This window comes from Protopterus annectens, chromosome 6.part1, assembly GCF_019279795.1.
Source record: "Protopterus annectens isolate FY-2018-M chromosome 6.part1, PAN1.0, whole genome shotgun sequence".
NCBI lineage: Eukaryota > Metazoa > Chordata > Ceratodontiformes > Protopteridae > Protopterus > Protopterus annectens.
In genome coordinates this window covers 555,190,627-555,206,790 of record NC_056738.1, presented here as the reverse complement: position 1 = coordinate 555,206,790, position 16,164 = coordinate 555,190,627, and the positions used below count along the sequence as shown (strand labels likewise).

At 38.5% G+C, this 16,164-nt stretch overlaps 1 protein-coding gene across 5 annotated transcripts in view; it reads left to right on the top strand.

The window, feature by feature from the left end:
* The window catches only part of LOC122805673 (neurexin-2-beta-like), a 1,444,051-nt gene that overhangs the window by 1,236,830 nt on the left and 191,057 nt on the right, over window positions 1-16,164 (top strand). For all 5 annotated transcript variants that reach the window (XM_044076001.1, XM_044076002.1, XM_044075998.1 and 2 more), the window contains one exon: window positions 12,616-12,938. In XM_044076001.1, coding sequence (XP_043931936.1) covers window positions 12,616-12,938 — 323 coding nt within the window. The remainder of the gene's footprint in view (window positions 1-12,615; window positions 12,939-16,164) is intronic.

Below are 16,164 nucleotides of genomic sequence, written 5' to 3'. Positions count from 1 at the left end.
CTTAAATCAGAACACATACATCTCTCTATCTGCCATTTGCTTCTTAATATGTCCCTGATAAACCTTGCCTCTTCCCCATCCAAAAAAAAAAACCTCATACACAACTTCCATGTGACATCTAACAATCTGTGATTATCACATACCACCAGAAAACTTGTCATTGGTGATACTAACAAATACCTTGCAAAGTACAAGAAAAACATCAGCATAACAATCATTAAAATAAAAAAAAAAGTGTTCACTATAAATAGCCACCTCTACAACTTTCTTCTAATATTCTACATCAGCTTCTTCATGTTTTCTAGAATACCTGCTCCACCCTGAGAAAACATTTAAGTACTCCTCCATTGTTTTTATTGAAACCCATACTCCACTGCCTATTCTCCATCTAAAGGGACTATAGATGATTTAGTACTATTATACATTAACTCTTTCCTCTCTCCGAATCACTGTGATTTCCTCTGCTTCTCAATTATAGGACCCTTCAACATTTCCTAAAATTGCTATGCAGTCTTCTACAAACATAAGAAAATATTCCTCTAATCCTTTTGTATCCTTACCTAACACATTCATCCTCCTCACAAGCACATTTGTTAGTAATAGGAAGAAGTACAGACGTAAAAGAAACATATCCAATCAGCATCGTTGCCATCATCATCATCATCATCATCAATCCACTTTTCCCATTTTGTACATGAGCTTGAGGTGTTGCTTCAACTGCCACCATCTCTCTCTTGATTCAGTGCCACTTTCTTACCTTTCCCAATGGTCATGCCTGCCTGTTACAAATCTTCTCTCACATAGTCCATCCATAATCCATAATCTTCTCTCACATAGTCCATCCATACATCCATTCATTTCTTTGGTGGATGCTCTTATTTCCTCTTGCCTTCTTCCAGTCCCAAATCTTCTTCACCAAATTGTCTTCCACTTTCTTGAACCTGTCCATAAACCAGGATAATTTGTTTTCCTTGACCTTCTCTACAATTGGAGCTATTTGAGCTTCTATTCTGATGTTCTTATTTCATCCACCCTCAGTGTACATCCTACCACCCATTTCAGGCACTTATTCTCCATTATCTCAAGCTTTAATTACTGCTCTGCCTTCACTGCCCAGTTTTCTGTATCATACAGTAGTACTGGTCACACCACTGTGTTGTACACCTTACATTTCAGGTTTTTTGACAATCTTCTGCCATACACTAACCCTGACACTCTTTGCCAGTTGGTTATAGCCCCTTTAGTTTTAGCTTTGACCTCCTCATTCAGACTTCCTTTCTCTTCAAGCACTTGAAGCTGTTAAATTGTCCCACTAATTTCCTTTCTATCTCAGTTCTCAGTTTCTTCTGATTTCCCCTTTTGCTGTTATTACAACTGTCTTATCTGTACTCATTTGCATCCCATGTGTCTTCAGGTTTGCATTCCTTTCCTCTATCCTTTGCTTTAGTTATCATTCAGAGTCTGCTTGTAATGCCATATCGTTTGCATACAGCAACTTGCTTGATCTGTCATCTCTGACCTGTTTGCTAATGTAGTTCATCACCAGTATGAACAGCAGTGGGCTCAGAGCTGAACCTTGATGCTCACTCATTCTCACTGGGAAACCCTCTTTGAGTTCAAACAATGTTTGTACTTATGCATAGATCCTTGTGCATAGCCTGCACAAATTCCACCAATGTTTCCGGAACTTGGAACCTTCTCAGGACTGTTGAGCATCCCTTATGAAAGTTGTCTGATGACGGTCATCTTCCTCTTTCTGTCTGAGCCTTTCAACTTGATAGAGTTCCTTTGTGCCATTTACTGAGTCAATTTACAGATGCTGGTAGAATGCCTCTGATGCAACTGCTCAGCTACTTTGTCAGTCTTTTCTATTTCCCACTATTCCCTGCATGCTTTCTTCCTTTCATTGGCTTCTTAGGCTTCTGCATTCCACAACAGCTTTCCTTATTAGTTTTATATTCCTCGCACATGCTGTTTTGAGGCACTGCCATTTTTTTCAACTCCACCTATTTTCTGTTCTTCCTGAGATGCCAGAGCACTGAGTATTTCCTTGAACTCTTATGCTTTCTCTCTCCAGTGAATGTCCAGATCTTCAGCCTAGTTTCTGTTGACCTTAGAGCCTTATCTGACCACTGCTTACAGTTGATTGTGGAAACCAATGGTTTATACTGTGGGACAACTGGTTCATTGCTGATGACTTAGCAGAAACTAATTGTACTGCATTTTCCTTTCCTTGCTTGCAGGAAGTCTACCTGAGTTGCATGTCAGCCATTCTTGTATGTGATCTTATGACTATCTGTGTTACTGAAGAATGTGTTGCCGCTTTCACCAATTGCATTACTAAAAGGTGGTGTATGGGACTATAGAACATATGCATTTGGCCTCTCTGCATGGTTGCTCCTTCATAGTGATTAGAGACTTGTGTTCCCTGGTGCCATAACCAAATTTCCTATACTCAGTATAAATCCCTCCTTGGGCCTGCACTGAAAGGAGGCCAGTGGCGAGGTGAGACTAATACAGAATAAATAAAATAAACAAATAAATACAACTGATAGTTAAATATGCATTTCAAACATTTTATTTTTTAGGTTAACAGTTGTTTACATTGTCAGACAATGACATTATAAGTAAGTACAATATTTTTAACCAGATACAAAGAACAATCCATTGAATATTAGTTTTTACATATTCTAAGTTTTTTTGGATTGATCAAGTTTACCTTGTAGAATTGTCACATTAGACATAATGGCAAAATTTACGACTACTAGGCATGTCTAAATAAAGCAGTCACACTAATAGAAATTAATTTATAATGAACCCCAAGCAGCCACAAATGTAACAGGAGTATTGTAAATTTATATTACTACCAGTCACATTCTATATACTTTATTTATGTCAGTCATAGAAGTTGGGAAGAGTAGATATGACTGCTTTAGTAGAATAAGATACAGAGGAAAAGAAGGCAGTGAAAAGAGCTTGTATTTTGAGGTGTAGAGATAAGTGAGTATGCTACAGGATAAAAAGTACCATGATGCATTTCAATAAAGAAAGAAAGATATCCTGGTTTTATGTCTTAACCTTCATCAGCGCAACAGTCACATCTGTTGTAACCATTTTGTTAAATTAATTTAGGAAAATGTCATCCTGTACAGCATTGCCCCCAGTAATCATCTCAAGCAGTAACTCTTCCCTTTACTCACTGTTCAGTCCCATTTACAATAAACATTATTCTTCACAGCCCCCTAGCCCCTACAGCCACAACATTATATTTAAATAAATCCCCATAAAAAAATGAAAATCACCTCTACTATCTTTACTGTGCTTCTGATCCCAGCCTTTAATTAAACTTTCTGACCATTTAACATCCAAGTCCACAGCCTTCTCCCCAGAAATTGGCTCTGTCTGAACTGCTTTCCCTAACTCAGCATACGCAAGTGTTGTCACCAAGTCCTCTTAGTTTGGATTGCAAGAAAGAGATCATAGCCCATGTCTTCTCTGTCTGTGGTAGTATTTTTGGACTTTACCTGTTCACCTTCTTTGGTTTAGCCTTTTACACTCTCCTATTGTCCTACTTCCACTTCCTTATATTCCCTGATTTAGTATCCCTGTCTCATACTACCTTTTTTAGCACACCTACAACAATGTTCCTTTCAGCCCCCTCTCCCTGTCCTAACTATGGTATACATATGCCATCTGGACAATGTGCCAGATTACTGGAAAGATCTCTTTCTCACAGATCCAGGATTCAGGATTTATTCCTGACCGCTGGTCACTGTCTGTGTGAAGGTAGACATGTTCTCCCAGTGTGTTTATTGGTTTTAGTGCGGTATTTTGTTTTAATCCCGTCTTCCAAAAACATGCATGTTGATAAACTATACTAAATGCCTATAGATATATCAATATATATGTATATATATATATATATATATATATATATATATATATGTGTGTGTGTGTGTGTGTGTATGTGTGTGTTGTATTTACTCTTTCTTGTTATGTCCTGGGTTGTCTTGGAAAGGAGCCTGTGGACTAGCCTAATTACCACAAGGTAAAATGAAAAAAATATATACTGTTCCTCTACTTGCTGACCTTAGATCATCCAGGTTTCACCTCAGCACAAACATGGGCCAGTTCAGAAAAAACTTATTTCCTCTTTCCCCCAACTGTATCACTTGCATAATTTCTTTCCTTAACTGAACCAGTCCATTATGCCGGACCCCACACTTTCTTCCCTCAGAAAAATATATTTCAACTTGCCACTTTCAGTTGTCTCCATACATCAACATTTGAGTTTACCTCTTCATTCATTCACACCATTTCCTCTAAATATGCAGCATTATATTCCTTATTCTCAAGAATCTGACCCTCTGGGGGATTTTCAGGCAGATATCTTATAGAAAAAGAAAATGAAACACAAGGCTAAGCATATTTTCCTGTTGTTAAATATCCCCAGCATGAATGGTGGCTTTCATTCAGAGTTTGTTTAATACTTTAATAGCCTTTAAGCCACCTCAAGAGGTGTCTGTCCTGGCTCTCCCTTGTCTTCCATTCCTGTTAAGAGGCCAAGGGAATTGGATTCCTTGGATGAGGATTTGATTTCTGGGGAAGAATCTCTGCCTTACTTTTCCCAACCCCCCACCCCACCCCACCCCGACTACAGTTTGGAGGAAGATGATTCTTTGAGTCCAGATTTCTCCTTGGAAGAGTTGTCCTTTGGGGATACTAGTGCCCGCAAGATGTACTATTTTAAGTGGGACTGTTTCCAGGTCCCTGACATTCAAAAGAGGTATTATGAGCTCCTGCAAATGGAGTCTCCCAAACCATTAGCTGTCCCTTCTGTTCTTTTGGATACTTTTTCTGCAGCCTCTGTAGCTCCTGACTCTCAGCCCTTTGTGCAAAAGAATCCTGTTAGGTTCTACAAGGTGCCAGAGGACTGTAAATTTCTTTATAAGTGCTCTACTGCTGACCTTTCACTAGAATCAGTCTCTTCTGATGAACCCTCTAAGCTGTTGCCATCTACTAAGCTACTTCCTTTGGATAAGGATAGTCAAGCTATGGAGATGTTAGGCAAGAAGGTTAGACTGCTGCCATCTTGTCCCTTAGGGCCATTAACTACCAGACTCATATGACCAGGTATATTTTAACTCTCCTATCCCAAGTTTCTAAGGTAGCATTTGACCTTTCTGATTCTGAAGGAAGGGCTTCTATCCTCTCCTTGTTAGGGTCCTCTTCTCAAGTTGCCCATCAATCAATAAAAGTGCAGCTATGATGCAGCTGAATTCTTTTCCAGGACTGCAGCCTTTGGTACATTGACGAGGAATTATTCCTGGCTATGTCTTCAGGCATTTCCTGATGATATCAAGGCTAAACTTTTGGATGCTTCTTTGGATAACAAAAGTCTTTTTGGAACTGCTGATGCTGACTTATTTAAGTCTCTTCATGATAATGGTAAGGTCTGGCCGAAACTTAAGCACATTTTTGTTTCCACTATTCCCAAGTTTCAGATGAACTATCCTTCCAAGTCTGCCTTTAGTCTACTCAGACTCATTCCTCCAAGAAACCTTCTTTTCAGGATAAGCCTGGTTCTATTAGACATTTGACCTTCCCCTCCTCTTGGCAAGGTCCCTTTGTTCCTTCTCAACCTCTCCTTATCTCTTCCAAATTGACATTAGATCACCTCATATTCTTGGGTTTTGTTAATTATCCATCAGGGATATTTCATGACTTGGAAATCTTTTCCTCCCATTTCAGAAATTCCTCGATATCCTCAGGAATAGCTTCCTCATTTCCCAGAGGTTCTGCAATCTCTTTTGGATCAGGGAACCATTCCTTCCACCCAGGTGGTGAAGGGGTTTTACTCCAAGATGTTTTTGGTTCTCTGGAAGTTGGGTGCATGAAGACCAATTGTGGATCTTTCACTACTCAACACATTCCTCAAGATCCTTTCTTTTTGGATGTTGTTCCTTCAGACATTGTTTCCTTTAATGCTTCCCCAGAACTTTCTGTTGTGTCTGGATCTCAAGGATGCATATCTTAACATCCCCATTCACACTCTTTTCGGGAAATGTTATGTTTCCTTGTCTCTTCCTTCCATTGTCAGTTGTCTGCTTTACCCTTTGGCCTTGCTATTGCCCTAAGGGTACTCAGTAAATGCCTCTCTCCTGTCATGGCTTTTTGTAGGCTCTGAGTTGTACAGATCTTTCCCTGTCTAGATCATCTGGCTATTCAAGCTCTTTCTCCCAGCAGTCTGTTACAAGAACTCCAGTTCACCACTTGTCTTTTACACAGTCTGAGGTTCACCATAAGCCTCCAGAAATCAGTTATGATGCATTTCCAGGATAATGCTTTCTTCAGATGCAGGCTTCAGCTCATTCCCATGCTGGCATTTCTTCCTGGCCCCTAGGCTGTCTCGCTCTCTCTCTATCTCTCGCTCTCTCTCTCTTTTCCATTCTATTCTTTCTCTGTCCTCTGTCATAGCCAGAGAATTTCTCCAGGTCCTGGGATTTATGGCTTTCATCATTTCCTTAATCCCTCTCACAAGCCTTCATATGAAGAAATTTTACTGGTACCTCAAATAGGTGTGGATTCAACATTGCCACTCCCTGCAGTTCCTTGTTCCTTTTCTTCCTTGTCTCAAGCTCAGGCATCAGTGTTGAATTCATTAACTTTCTCTCAATCCAGGACTTCCCTTTCATGCTGCAGTTCCCACTTAGGAGCTCTTTACAGGCACCTCAGACACACTGTGGGGATGCCTCCTGTGGCCTCCTGAAGGTCCAGCAACTCTGGCCTCCTTGTCAGAGGTCAGATCATATCAAAATAAAAGCTATGTGAGTTTGGCTTCTGGCTCTACAGGCCTTTAATTCCATCTTTCATCCTGGGCACCTCAAAGTCTTCACAGACAATACCACAGTGATGTGGTATGTCAACAATCAGGGGGCACAATGTTCTATCTCCTTTGCAAACTGTCTATTCAGGTCTGGGAATCTAGCTATCCAATAAGTGACTCTTCAGACAGTTTGGATTCCTTCAGAGTACAATCTAGCAGGTCCAGAACACAAGCTCCCTAACAGATGCTTCACAGAAATGTGGTCCTGGACATTGTCCTTTGGTAAGATATTCCTCAAGTAAATCTCTTCACCTCTCCTCTGAATGGGCAACTTCCTTTCTGTTCCAGAGTCCCAAGTCCACTGTCTTGGAAGGGTATGTTTCTATAGGTTTTCCCATCCCTTCTTCTGGTTGCATGGGTTCTGCACAATATCAGGCAGGACTCTCCCGAAATCTTGCTGGTAACTCCCTTTTTACCTAGACAGAATTGGTTCCCCTTCCCTCTCACTTGGCTTGGGGAAATTACCACAAGTTACCTCATCAGGTGCATCTTTTCACACAAGATGATGGATCTCTTGTCTACCCCCTCCACTCTTCAACATTGTGGGTGATAGGGTTTCGATCCCCTTTAGGCACCCCTTGTCTGAGGATGTGCTTCAGGTTCTGCAGGAGGCCAATAAACCTACAAACAGAAAATCCTATATGTCCAAATGGAAGAGATTTTTTCTTTGGTGCCCCTGTCACCATCAGGATACCCCCATCTGTGGAAGTTCCTCTTGTTCTCTCTTATTTATGTGATCTGCTCCATGCTGGGTTGGCATATTCTTCACTTTAGCTCACCTGCCAGTAATTTCTGTTTGTCTGCACTTGAATCCTTCTCTGGCTTCTAGGTTTGAGGTTAGGCAGTTCTCAGGCCTCCCAGGAAGCCTATTCCACTCTCTTGAGACCTTAGTTTTATACCTGAACACTTGACCAAGGCTTCCTTTGACCCTGCTTATTCAGCTTCCTTACAGCATTGCACTCGGAAAACTGTTCTTCTTCTCCCTCTTACTTCAACCCAAAGAGTGCCTGAACCTTAGGCAGTCATGGATATTCCTCCTTTTTTAGTTTTCCATGGAGGCAGAGCATCTCTTCATACTAATCCTTCTTTTATGCGCAAGGTGGTCAATGACTTGTCCCTTAAACAGTCATTCATCTTTCTTCCTTTTTTCCTTCTCCACAGTATGTCAGTGAGAAGATACTTCATGCCTTGGATTTGCATAGGCAGCTCAGATATTATTTAGATAAAACTAAAGTTATTTACAGATCTGAGCATCTTTTTGTATCTTTTCATCCAAAGACTTTGGGTTTGGCTGTTTCTAATCAAAACTTCTCCTCCTAGCTTTCTAAGGCCATGTCTTTTTGTTATTCTTTTCATGAAAAATGTCTTTTCTTATCTGTAAAGGCACATTCTGCTAGACAGTTGCCTCCTCTGGTGCCATTTTCAAGGGTCCAGATACCAGTTCTTTCCTTCAGCCTGCTACTTGGTCATCTGTTCATAATTTCACTAAAAATTACAAGTTGGATGTTGTTTCTAGGGCCTTTGCCAGGGGTATCCTGCATGAGTTTGTGGAGGTTTCTTCTGTGCCTGCCTCCTCCAAGGCTTCCTCTTGAGTTGTTGTATAATGCGTTAGGTGAAAAATACTGCAGCAGTGAGATGGAAGAGCATAGTGCCATTGTGTAAAATCTTACCGTAACAGTTGATGAGCTTGTCTTCACTGTTGAAGAATTTGATTCCACCCTCCTTCCTCCTTTATCCTGACTCTTACCTAGTGTTCTAGTTGCACCCCTGGCTGAGGGTCCCTTCTCCTTTCTTCCTTCCTTATTTTTCCTAGTGGATGCACATGTTCCTCTTTGTACTTGGGGGTATTCTTTTCCTCCTGGGGCTTTTTTAGTTCTGAGCTTTTGCATCTGTTCATCACATTTATGCTCTCCGTAGTGTGCAGGCAGCATACATGTGATGTACAGCACATATAAGAGCTGAAGGCTTTGGTATACTGGCTGGATGTTGGGCTGTCCTTGGCAAAATATCCCTTAGGTGAAGAATACAAAAACAATGAAGAGAAGGACATAGACTATTATTGTAAGATTTTACACAACTGTGCTTTCCATATCTGTTAATGCACAAGCATAGCACCTGAATTCCTGGGGGTGCCAAAAGCTAATCCTCATCTCTGCCTGTATCCTGCAGCTCTCTATTTTTTACCTGATTTTTTGAGTTCTGACATTTATAAAAAATAAAAATGGTGATTCAAGCATAAAACATTAAATTGCAAAAACTTCCTGTTGCAGCTTTAAAGTACTTTTTTTGTATCATGTCATGGGCCCCCTGTACCCCTGAAGAGAGCTAAGATAGCAAAGCCATGTCACTCCCCTCCACAACCCATACCAGCTTCATCACTCACTCAGACTGCTACTCAGACTCATATTTCTATGGGTCATAGTCAGGATTTTAACTTTCATGTCCATGGTTCTGAGGAAAGACACATCCTCCTGATGCTACATTCTTTTCTTGTTCTTTGGATCAGGAATGGTGCCCCTCACTTGATGAATTCTTCACCTTAATCAACTAATGGGGCTATCATTCAACAATGCTCAGATGAGCAGATCCTTTGCAAAATTACTTCAGATGGCCACATCCCCAGTGTACCTTGTGGCAATGCAGCCTGTATCAGGCATATTAGAAAAGAGCAACCCATGCAGTACATCCCATTAAAATTCCTGATACCACTAAGACCCACCAAAATTCTCAAAGCACTTATTGCAGAGTTGCTCCCAAAATCTGATTTGATCATATCACTCTCTCTTGCTCTCTTTACTCTCCTTCTGTTTTCTCTTTAAGTCCCACCACCATTATCTCCTTGTCATATCTGTCACTTACCAGCTTCATTTGGCAGCCTCCTGAATTCATTAGGTTATTCAGTGTCATCACTGTGTCATGTATCCGTTTATTAACAGCACTATGATAATCCATGACCTTTTGCCCCAGCTCGCTGGATAACTCTCAATCTCCTCTACCATTGCTCACTTCTGGGATAGTAACTCATTCGGGCATGCTTGTCTTGTCAGATTTACTTTCCTTTCCTGAAACTGGATGCTGGATAAACATCTATTCTATATCTCCTGTTGTTCAGCTGTATCTGTGTCTCCTTCATTACAGCTCTTCACTGTCATGATTTACACATGCCACTATCCTCTTCAAGAAGTCCTCAATCTTTCTCTTCAAAGGGAATTCTCACCTTTGGCCCTTCCACATAGATGTTAGCAAATTAGGGTTGCAATGGCCAGAACTGGCCTCCTGTTTTATTGAAGTTCTCATATAACAGAGCTATATGTCTGCCTTATTTTCTAAGGGTATGGAGAAAAATCCCCACACATTACTAAAGGGTCCACCAACTTGAAATAACTTTCTTTGACACCTGATTTTGTCTAATTGCAATGATTAAAAAAATGTTGAAAGACACAGACGTATTGTACTAGAAGCTCAATACACTACATTATTTATATATAACACTTTTTCTGATTAGTACCGCTTGATTTCATTAAGTATAAGGTTCTGTTTTGTATAGAAATGTATTCTGTCAAGAATTAAGTTATCAGATTCAGAACAAAATATTTTTCCACTCTAAATTATTTTTATGTATCACAATCACCCAAACAATATACATATAAAACAATAACAGAATGCATCCACACTTCCAGCATATGCAACATGTATGTACACAGTGTTGTAAATCATAATATTGACACAAAAGACTGCATACAAAAATAATGAGGTCCCAAACCAATAGGCATTCTATCTTTAACTGATATGTGATTTACATATGTTCTCTATACTGTTACTTAGCTCATCACTCGTTTCATTTAGGGCTATCCATATAATTTTTCTCATCGATTTCTCTTTAGAGAAAGAAGAATCTGTGGGAACAAAGTGTAATAGACAAATAAATATGTATGGATTTATAACCTTTTACTAAAGGTATTTATACCACCATAGTAATACCCTCAAAAAAAAACAAAAATCAAGTGCATTTCCCTGAAAAAATAAAAAGTGCATTTTATTTCACCCCTAAGACAACTATTTACTCACACTAAACATCTCTGTCTTTTTGTAGGATATCAAAACCTTATTTACTGTAATCACTCAAGTTTAATATTACTTTTCACTCTGAGACTTCCTCACAGAAACAGGAATATTCAGCTTAACAAATAAACTTGTTTATATTTGCATCATTGGGGATGTCCAAAACCACAATTACCATACACTTTGGAATTTATATTTATGAAATGATTTGTAAATAGTACTTTCGGCAAAAGTATTGAGTTGAATGCAAATTCAAAAATGAAGCTAAAGCAACCCACCGGCATGCATTTTCATCAGAGGAACTATCAAGCACATGCCATGAAATGCTCTGGCTAATTCTTGAAAAGGTGTTGCTTTGCTGAAAACAGCACAAGAGAATAGTTTCCCTCTGAGGACAATAAGCTGAAAAAATATTTTTCCCTATATTTAGTACTGATGTTGGAGGTTGAAGTTGGTGACATAGGAAGTTGAGGGGGGGTTGTTGTGGACATGGTGGCCAAAGCAGATAAGAAAGTTAAATGTTTTGTAACAAAAACACATTTTTATCTGTAAATAATTATCTTATTTTAGGATTGGTATATAAACTCTTAAGTGAGTTTTATTTATGCAAACTATCCTACATCAAATGCTTTTTTCTGTTGATGTAAGTGTTACAAGGAGTGGATATGGTTCATGAATATCGTTTCATTGCCAGATGATACTGACATAGTCTGGGTGATTAGTCACTTTTCTAAAAATTGACAATAGAAACACTAAGTGAACTAGAGCAAAGCCTTCACTTTTTCCACAATTGGGACTGAGCATTTGCAAGTACTAGGTAATATACATTGAAAAACTGGATAATAATGAGCTGCTGGTGTTCCATAATGTGAAGGCTAATGAAGGAGCAAGGGAAGGAACTGGGATTTTACCACTGCAGGAAGACAGTCAACTGATACCAGTAAACAAATGAGTGTTATGGCATAATCATAAATGTAAAAGGAGCATAACAGCTATAAGAAAATTTTAGATAGTAGGCAGACACAGTGGGGAGTATATTTCTCAAGATATAATCCCTGAGGGGATGCACATAGGGAAACAAACATGTTATCTTGTATATAAATGAAGAATGGAGTGAAATGTGTTTGTAGACTGAAGTGTGTTTTCCAGAAACTAAGGTTATAAGCAGGGTCATTTTGAAGTGTAGAGACTTTGTAATAAACCTCAACCATTTGATTCAGTTGGTTACAGACAAGAGTTACTTGTAAATCAATTATTTTACATAATGCAGACGAAAACCATTTATTCACTTCAGAATGCGAAGCACATCAAATGTGTGATTTTCCCGTATCCATCCAACTAGAAAATATTGTCGAAACAGAAAACAAATCAGACTTAGTTTACCTTTGCCTCATTAAAAAAATGCAAAGCAGATATTACCCTTGAGGAACAGAGAGCAATAAAAGGTCATACTGTTGAATTAATCTACTTAATTTTGTAGATATATATATGAAATAAGTCAAGTAGGAAACTTTGAACCAGTAAAATCTCTTTGGAGTAGATTTGAGTTTCTTTACAAACAAGTACAAGGAAGACTGTTCTAAGAGTACAGATAATTTTCTCATGAATTTATTTTCCTATGCAGTTAATGCCTTTTTATTCACAACTTACACTCTTGTTTTCTTCAGGCCGACAGCTGACAATTTTCAACAGCCAGGCAGCCGTAAAAATCGGTGGGAAAGATCAAGGTCGTCCATTTCAGGGCCAGATCTCTGGGCTTTACTACAATGGCCTGAAGGTGCTATCCCTGGCCGCACAAAATGACCCCAATGTAAAAATAGAGGGGAACCTGCGGCAGGTGGGAGAGGTGCCATCAGTGATGACCACAGAAACCACAGCCACCACTCTGCTAGCTGATATGTCTACAACCATCATGGAAACTACAACAACTATGGCAACCACAACTACACGGCGTGGCCGTTCCCCAACCATGCGGGACAGTATTGCTCCGGTAAGATTTTGAAACAAATCTGATAAAAAAAGTCATAAAAGTAAATAATTTCATTTCAGAGTTGACAGTAAAATGAAACACATTTCTTTCAGAAATTTTTATCATGCTATTTAAAGTATGGGTCATTAACAGACTCTCAAACTTACAGGTGCACAGTAGCAGCTCAAGTCTCTACTTTATTTACATTTAAAAATGAATATCAATATAGGATGAAAATAAAAAAAAACTTTCAAACAAATATGCAGCGTTATGCAACAACCATTTAGAAGTGTGGCCTACTTTTAGTTATTTACTTGATTTTAGAGAGTATGACACAAGAACCCAGAATACATGCTGGTGTCTGATAGTCTGTCTTGTGAGTTTTTATGGATTGAATTTGTAAATTAAGTACCTGTATTTAGTCAATGTAAATGACTGTACACAATTCATAAAATAATGAAACATTTTCAAAACCATAGTAAATTCTGATTATGGCATATATTTAGCCAACTTTATCCGAGTACTCACTTTCAATTCAAGAGATAAGATGTGATTTTGGCAGTTGAAAGATGATTTAATATCAACAATAACAATGCAGCAGTGAAAACATGGACTGTTTTTATGACTAAATGGATCACATCTGAAATGAGTACTATTGTTGCTTTTCTCATTTCAGTCAAAATTAGCTGAGTGTGAACAAATAACTTTATAGCAGCAGAGTGTAACTTTTCCTTAATTTTAGTACAATAACATTGGCAAGATACTTTAAAGTTAAATGTGTCCAACTGATAGTCTGTTAATCCCTTACCAGAAAATTATGCAAGATACTAATCAAATTCCATAAAAGTGGAAGTAAAGATATTATTTCTCTGTTTCACAACTCTTTTTTCATACAAATACTGCAAACTCCTCACAAGGTTGTACAGCCTTGGAAGCAATTAAGTTAAGTATAGTGGTGTGCGGACATTGGGAAAGCTTTCCTTCCACGTCAACAAGGACTGATGTTTTTCCTCATCTCATTTTTATGAAATGATCCATGTGTCAAAATAGAACTGCTCAATTGTTAGATGAAACAACTGAAATAATATATGGTTATTTATTTCACAGTGCCAGTAAGTTATATTAATTTATTTATTACAGCGAGTAGTCAGTATGTGATTTGCTTTTTTGGGATAATAATGTCTAAACATAATTCATTTTCTAAAAGTAAGGTCAGCATCACATAGTTTCTTAAAAAGAGGTGGATTATGGAGTTGGGTGGGGGGCATGAATATACACCACCTCCTTTGTAGAGGCAGTGTCTGTTCTGTTGTCTAGGATGTTGAGAAATCCCGACACAGGCATAAAGGTTTTATCAGACCAAGTATGTGTCATCTTTTGTTAATTTCAAGATCCACTATTAATAAACATTCATTCTTATGACTGATTTGTAATAGAAGGTGTAGTGGTAATTTGCTCTGACTATGGTGTACAAGGCCATGAGTTCAAGACTTGGCAGGGCTGATTATTTAAATAGAAAATTCACCCCAGGGATCACTCCAGTGGCTTTACTCGACAGAGGCACTGGGAACTAAGGTCAGGTGGCACATTGCCAGGGTAATGCTATGGGCTAGGCTTGTAAAGGCTCCAGGGCCATTAGCCTAGTACACACCTATGAACCTATAATGCTAGGAAGTAATCATTTATATTATTGCCACAATGGTTTGCACCAGGGACTTTCATTATTATAATCCTAGTTACAGAATCATATACTGCAAATACATTGTAGGCAGGTAGCCTTAAAATGGTATTATTGTTACAGTGTAGTGCACCTAGACTAGAATGGTATGGAATCAGTTTGATGTTAACTTCTGTCATTTGTTTTTGAGCTCTGCAGGAATATTGTACCAGATTGCCAACTGCAGGCTTAAAGCAAATGTAGCCAGAATTTTCTGTCATTGTTCTTATTTCTCTAAGACCTGACAATGTGGTCAAACAGATGACAGACATATATGTATTACTTATGCCATAATGGCTTTGGTAATCAGACATGGTTTATATCATATCATATTGTAACCCCAGCCCTTTATACTGAATCATTGATAATGGTATATTATATTTCAACTGAGACTGTTAAGCTAATTAGACCCGCCTAGTATACTAATTTGAGTTGAAATAAAACAACTTTTAGGCAAAATAGGAAGTGAAAGGAAGAAGCAGAATATATTTTTGTTCCCTATGTTGTGAAAGCATTAGTACTGTAAACAGTAGCATATGATTTTTTTCTTTACTTTGTATATTAATCAATATTTTTATTGAAGTATAAAGTGAAAACAGATACTCGTTTTGTTGCTGACTTTCCTGTATATGTTGACATATCATCAAGATGCAAAATAGGACTTAAGAGTTTTTTCTTAATAAGAGACAAGTAAATAGTTAAATTATAATTAATAAAGCACATTTCCTGAATGCTCTGCAATTATTGCATTTTATGCAAATTTGTTGTTGTCCTTTGCCTATAAAATGTTTCACAGCTAAGATTGTAAATTTCTAACATAGTGCAGAGAGCTTCTTTCTAAAAAAGGAATGAAAAAAGAAAATGAACAGTAATCATTTACAAGCTGATGGTTAAACAAACAAGGCTGGGGTGCAAGCTAAATTCACACAATCATATTTATGTACAAAACAAGAAAGTAGGGTTGGCATTCCCTATGAGGCAAGAATTCTACAATTAATGAATAAAGATCATACAAACTATTTACAGAACTCACAGCTGTGTAGGAAATAGAAGAAATAATGTGCAAAAAAAAAAAGAAATTAAAAATACAGGATGATAAGGAAGAATATGGAAGTGGTAATACATTTTTTGTACTGGTAAGAAAAACATGTTGGGCAGAACTGAATTGTAACTAGAAGATAGACTGTGGGGTTGGGTGGGGAGAAAAGTAGAAAAATAATTACCCTAAGTAACATCCATCCACAACCCCTTTTTCCCATTTTGCACATGAGGTCAGGGTATAACTTCAAAAGTGGGAATCAACTAGAGCCAAGGTTTACATCACTGGGTGGATAGCCCTGCAGTGGTAATCCTTCCATGCCACACACTTGGCCAGTTTAGAGTGTCCTGTCCACCCACTGAATATCTTTGGAATGCACCTGGACGAAACCCAAACAAATACAAGACATGCAGACTCTGCACCAAAGGCACCCCAGCAGAGAATTGAACTGGGAAACCTCTTGCTTTGAGGTGACAGCACTATCCACTGCA